We start from the raw sequence: 5,904 nt of genomic DNA on the forward strand, positions 1-5,904 counted from the left end.
CCCTGTGCATTGCCGGGTGTGACCCAAAAAGAAAAAAAAATAATACCCGAGTACAGAGGCAGTAATACATCCTGATCATTGCTGGGTATGCCCCCCCCCCAAAAAAAACTACAAAATTAAAAAGGTTTGGTAATTATTAGCTATAGATGTAGCTTAATACTAGCTTAACCAAATCTCTCTACATTTTTTTTTTTTTGCTTCTACAATTCTTTAGGGTAAGGAAGGAATGTAAAATGCAGCTTAAATTCCTTGTCATTTCACCCCCCACCTTCACCCCCAACACACACCGGCCCACATTAACTGCATCTGTTATTCATGTTCCAAGAGAATTCGGTCTCTATCTTTCCAGAACATGATTTGTGAAGTAGAAGTAAAACTGTCTGAAACACACTTTGAGTAACTTCTCTAACACCCTTCTCACAGACAAGAAAACACAACTTTGAGAATTTAAAAAAAACAACTTTTTATTTTTTATTTTTTTATATAAAGAATAACCCCACCTGGGGTGAAAATATATCTGGTTATATACAAAATAGTTTTATCATACAAAAAGATAAACAATTTAAAAAACAAAAAGTGAAACCACCTTCAGTCCACCTATTTTCATAAGAAAGGCTGGAACTCAGTGCTCTGACACAGGACAGTGAACAAAGTGCTAAGGCTGAAGGTGACTGACCAAGTGTGGGGTCCACGTCTGCCACCGCTGAGAGGAAGGGGACTCAGGCTGATCCTGGGAAGATGTGCCCTATAATTTCATCGTGGCGCTGTGGGAGGCTCAAGCAGTGTTTGGATGTCTCCACCGAGTCCTCCTCGAGTTTGAAGTCACAGCGGGCAGGAAGACACCAACAACCCTTTCTCCGTGTAGTGTCAGAATTTCAGAATTCTATACACTAGAACAGTCTCCAAAGTAACGAGTAACACTTTTTTTCTTTTGTCATCGTACTCACTCCTAGAGGCAGACTAGCTTTAGTTTACACTTGAGATAAACCCCCAAAAAACACGTTTACAGAATTAAAGTGCGAAGAACATCACCTTAGAATCAATTCCAAGGAGTCACATGAAAAAAAAAATTCTCATTTTCCCATATAAAAACCGTTTGACACAGAACACAGTGCACAAAGCTCTGAAATTGGCTTCAGACCTTTGGTGGGGTTTAGTTATTATTGCTTTAAGACAGAATAAAGTATATTCTAAGCAAAGACAACCTGAGAGTGTCTTCCCTTTAATTCACATAGGAAGCTCTCTCTAGAGTCCACACCAAATCAGCCCTAGAGGGGTTAGTTTTTTCTTCTTTCTGTAATAGTGTATAAAGGGAAATACTGATTCAAGCACCTTCTGTCCCCTAAGTTTTCGTCATTGTTTTTTGTTTTTTCCTTTCCTTTTTTTTCTACTCGCTAAACCCACTCTGTGCCACGTAATACACAAGTTCAAGATCTGTTGTTGGTACAATTTATAATCCCTTTCAAAATGTCTTGGGAAGACCAACGAAAAAGGTCATTCCCATTCCTTACACTCAGAACTAATGAAAATGCCTTAAAATTCTCGAGAATCTGACAAAGGGCGATGGGCCTGGGCTTTTCTAGTTTTCAAACCCATCCGATAGCAGAACCCTCATAGCACACATCTCACTGGTTGAGGATAGGTGAGCACCCTTTAAGGCCCAGGAGACTGCCAGCTGATCACCTCCAACATGGGGAGTCAGAGGCGGGGTGGGCTCAGAACCCCATAGAAACTGCAGAGTCTCTGAAAAGGCAGCCAGGAGAGGAGGCAGAGAGAAACAAGTAGGGACAGCTAGCTGCTGCTTCTGTTCCACGTGTTCACTGCACATTGTTGTTGAGGATGGAGGGATCCACCTGGGAAGAAACACAGATTTGGGGTTAGAACTCAAAAGAACATAAGTTGAGTGATCCTAAACCAAGCCAACTTCCTATAGAAGACAGCAGTACAAAACATAGAAGGGTAAAACAGCGAGTCTCACCTCAGTGTATGTGGGTGGTGGCATGAACTTGAACTCAGGAGCATACATGAAAATAGGGCTGTCTTGAGAACCATCTGCATCTTCTAGCAGAGGAGTGGTGGGGCTCTCCAGTCTGTGATCTTCAGGAATGATGTCCATATAGCAAGGGGGAGCTGGACAGAGAAAATTGGGGTAAGCAGTCTGGTCCCCACAGTCCAACGATCCCACTTCCATAAACCCAGGCAGGCTAGAGAGAAAACATCAGGTCTGCCTCACCTTCTGGTGTGTCGGGGATGTTCAGGTCTACCCAGCTCATCTCGGAGCTCGTTCTGCTGGCCATGCTGGATGTTCGACTGCTGAGACCCGACCTGCTGCCAATCACCAAGGGCAGGTCAAGGATGACTTTCTTGGATCCAGGAACACTCACGTAGATCTGGAAAGAAAGGAGGTAGTAGTTAAACATCGAGAAAGTAGAGAAAACACCTCTGCTCTAACACGGGTCAGTACTCTCTGGGAGCCCATTCCAGCCACTCACCAACAAGGAATATTCAACTCGGAGGATGTTGCAACCCAGGATAGAAGGCCTGATCTTCTGCACCCGCAGGCTCTTGCCCCGCCATGAAGCACAGGTCCCCGAGATAATATGGTTGCCTCGAACTGATGACAACTTCTGGGTCAGCACCTTGGTTTGGCCATTGGCAAGATAGGTGTGCCGGGCCACAATGGCAGCCTTGGGGACCACAATGCGGGAACACGTATTCTCAAAATCAGCATGGATGGAAATCTCATCCCCTAGCAACAAGAAAGGTGAAAGCTTATTAACAGATGCTGGTTAACGGGAAATGACTTTCCTTCTGTCCACACCCTTCTTGCTCTCACCCCCTCCCCCCAAGTCCCACAATTCTGAGGGTACCACAAAGTTCTTACCTTCACAGAAGCCTTTTCTGTCAATGCGGGCAGACACAGACACCCGTCCATCAGGAATGAACATGCAGGAAACTTTCTTCTCTTTTTTCGCAGACACAGGCGCCTATGTAGGAACAGGGGAGAAAAGGTGTCTTGAGTCTTTCTGATACCAACTCTCAACTTCTCTTTCCCACTTCCTGCCCTGTCTGCAAATTTCCTTCCCCAATTTAGGCCTTAGGGCTGGCTTCTTACCATTAACTCAGGAGTGGTGACATCCACTAGATCCATAACTTCAAAGTTCTTCTTGATCTCTTGAGTTGGCTGGCTGGGGCGATCCAGAAAAGCTTTCACCCAGTAGTCTACACATCCGTACTTTCCTTTGAAGGATGTTCCCAGAGGTCTGTGTGGAGAGAAAGGAAACCGCTATAGAAATGCTGTCCAAGAATAGGAGGGGACTGAAAGTAAGAGACAGGTCCAAACATGCATTTCGAAGATACTTACCCCTGAGGAAGCTCGAAACCGAACTTGTACTCGTAGGTGTTTCCAGGCCTCATGATTACCATCTCATTCTCACCTGAAGAGAGAAGCAAGGGGGTATTAGGTTTCTCCTTCCACTTAACATGAATCTCCTGGGTCAGGGATTCTTGGGCAGTATATGCGGGGGGCAGAGGTGCCTGTCCCCATTCCATCCCTTATGTTCTTACATGGAGGAGGGGAGGGGAATTTCCTGGGCAAAAACTGTATGAAAATGCAATACTGAGAGGCTCAACAAGACCAACAAAGCCACCACCATCTCAAACCAAAATGAGATAAAGGTCGGTGGAGAAATTACAAGAAAAAATTATAGCAGTTAAGGTAATGGTAATCTTTGGAGCACAGTACTTAGGAAACTACACAGATCACCAGGTTTTGGGGGGTGGGGGCGCTCTTTGTAAATAGAAACTGTAAAAGACAAGGAAGCAACAGGATTCTAAACACTCAAAACACTTAACCTAAACAACTTACAGCATTCGCTCAGGGATGCATTATGCGTGCCCCCCCCACCACCCCTTTGGTTTCTCAGGCCATATTCAATCGCAGGATGGAGACCCGGGTGCGCACTCACCGGACGGCTCTTCCTCCAGGAGGAGCGTGTCTTCGTAGCGCAGGTAGTCGAGGGTCTGCTTGCACTGCTGCGAGCCCTGCATCCACAGGACCTTGGCCACCCCGCATGCCAGGATCCGCACAGCCTTGACGCGGGTCACCTCGCACACCTCCACCGCCACTCGGCCCGTCACCTTTTCCCCGCTGCCGTACACCTTTTCCGGGTCGTTAAAGACCACCTCGAAAGACTTAATCTTCTTGAACATCACCATGATAGGGGTGGTGGGCGCTCGTGAGGAGAAAGCAAAACCCCAAATTCCCAAGAATCCTTGGCAGTGAATGAAGATGGGTTCACTCCTGACTACCGAATGTTGGGAAAAGGCGTTCCCCAAACGGGAATTCGCGGGCTACGCCAAAAGAAGTCGAGGAAAAGACTCTTTCTTGCCCCCACCAGCTGGAGCACGGCTCGCAACCTGCGTTCTCTCCTAGGGCTCGAGAGGACAATTCCACCCGCAAGCCGGAAACGGCCTTTTATAGTGCCCGGGGCTGGCAGGGCAGCAGGAGCGGCGGCCCGGAGGCTCGTGCTGCCCTCGTGCACAGAGCGCCCATTGGCTGCCCGATGCTGTTTACCGGGCGTTCAACCAATCAGCGGGGGCGCCGCGGCGCGTGGACAAGGTGTGCTCCTGGCGGTGGAAACGCTGGTTCGCCACTGCCTCGCGGGGAGGAGGGGGGCAGAGGCGGCCCGTGGGCCGCAAGGACTTGGGCGTCGCCCACCCCCAAATTTGTCCCGAATAAGGGACCGCCGGGGGGGTCCTATGTTGGGTGCTTCTGGGTGTTCTGAGCTAAAGGGAAATTGTGCTTGGAGAAAATGTCAAGCCCAGCCTGTGCCATTAATCTTAGGAGGCTGCCGTGCCCTCCTGGCTCACGAATTGCGAGTCGAGTGAAAAACAATCCGGCGGCCCCGAGAAAACTTTCGGATTCGAGCGAGGGGGGGAGGGGAGGAGGGCGCTGGTGTTTCTGGCTTGGAGGCACTCCTTTGTCCTCCGCCCCGCAACTCCATTAAAAGATTAAACACAGAAAAGAAAGGGCTCGGGGCCGAGACACCTGGCCGCGAACGTCAGAGCTCCCCTCGCTGAGGTCTGCAGAGCGCCCGTGCGGGGCTCAGGCTCCGGGCGGCCCCCCACCGCGCCCCTCTTGGCTGTTCTGGTTTCTGTGCTTAGCCTCTGTCTCCCAGTCTCTACCTGCGAGGCTCGGGACACAATGTTCTCGCGGCCGCCTCCTTCCCTCTTGGGTAAGGTGTGTCCTTTGCACTCGATTATTTCTCCCCGAGGACGGTGCACAGGAGATGCTGCTTTCGGGACGTCTCCCAGCGCTTCTTGCCCGCCTTGCTCACGGCCTCTCAGACACCAAACCGAAGGACATTCCAGACCTGTTGCCTTCCCGTTAGTTAAGGGAAAGTCTCGCTTACAACCAGTGGACAGACAGTGTCAGCGGACAGACAGTATTCCTGGTTGAAGGAAGAATTTCTGTCTCTAACCCTCTACGCCACTAGGAGGTTTAGAAATTAGGAAGAAAGGAAAGAAGACAAAGGGGGAGTTTGGACACTGTAAACTCAAGCTGAGAGACTGGCAGGCTCTGTGTTTTCCTTTTCAAGAAGATGTTTTCCTAACTGACCTTAAAATGTGGGAGCGGCTAGATAAGGCAGTCACCCACCCAGGTTTAATGGCATATGTGTCCCCTGAACACCTCCAGGACTGAGCCCAGAGCCCAGAATAAGACCTGAGCACCTCTGGGTGTGATCGCAACTCCCCCCACCCCTGCCAATTATTCATAATAAAATTATTCCCGAATGCAATTTGAAAAAAGCTTATTCAAGTGATACAGGAATTTGGGATCAGAGCATTAGTACAGTGAGTAGGGCACTTGTTTTGCGTGCCTCTGAGTGCAGAGTAAACTCT

At 49.0% G+C, this 5,904-nt stretch overlaps 1 protein-coding gene across 1 annotated transcript; it reads right to left on the bottom strand.

Annotated features, from left to right (window-relative positions):
* Positions 1-446: 446 nt before the first annotated feature.
* Positions 447-4,430, bottom strand: TXNIP (thioredoxin interacting protein). Its single transcript, XM_004619219.2, has 8 exons — positions 3,969-4,430; positions 3,365-3,437; positions 3,116-3,263; positions 2,885-2,987; positions 2,493-2,749; positions 2,234-2,390; positions 1,979-2,130; positions 447-1,853 (listed from the first exon to the last, which is right to left on the bottom strand). The coding sequence occupies exons 1-8, from the start codon at positions 4,216-4,218 to the stop codon at positions 1,818-1,820; spliced, it is 1,176 nt and encodes a 391-aa protein (XP_004619276.1). The 5' UTR covers positions 4,219-4,430; the 3' UTR covers positions 447-1,817.
* Between the last annotated feature and the right edge of the window lie 1,474 nt (positions 4,431-5,904).

This window comes from Sorex araneus, chromosome 5 (genome assembly GCF_027595985.1).
Source record: "Sorex araneus isolate mSorAra2 chromosome 5, mSorAra2.pri, whole genome shotgun sequence".
Lineage (NCBI taxonomy): Eukaryota > Metazoa > Chordata > Mammalia > Eulipotyphla > Soricidae > Sorex > Sorex araneus.

Coding starts and splice junctions, on each gene's coding strand:
- TXNIP (XM_004619219.2), bottom strand. CDS start 4,218: ATGGTGATGTTCAAGAAGATTAAGTCTTTCGAGGTGGTCTTTAACGAC. Junction 2,988..3,115: donor TCACCACTCCTGAGTTAATG/GTAAGAAGCCAG, acceptor GTTCCTACATAG/GCGCCTGTGTCTGCGAAAAA. Junction 2,750..2,884: donor CAGAAAAGGCTTCTGTGAAG/GTAAGAACTTTG, acceptor TCTTGTTGCTAG/GGGATGAGATTTCCATCCAT.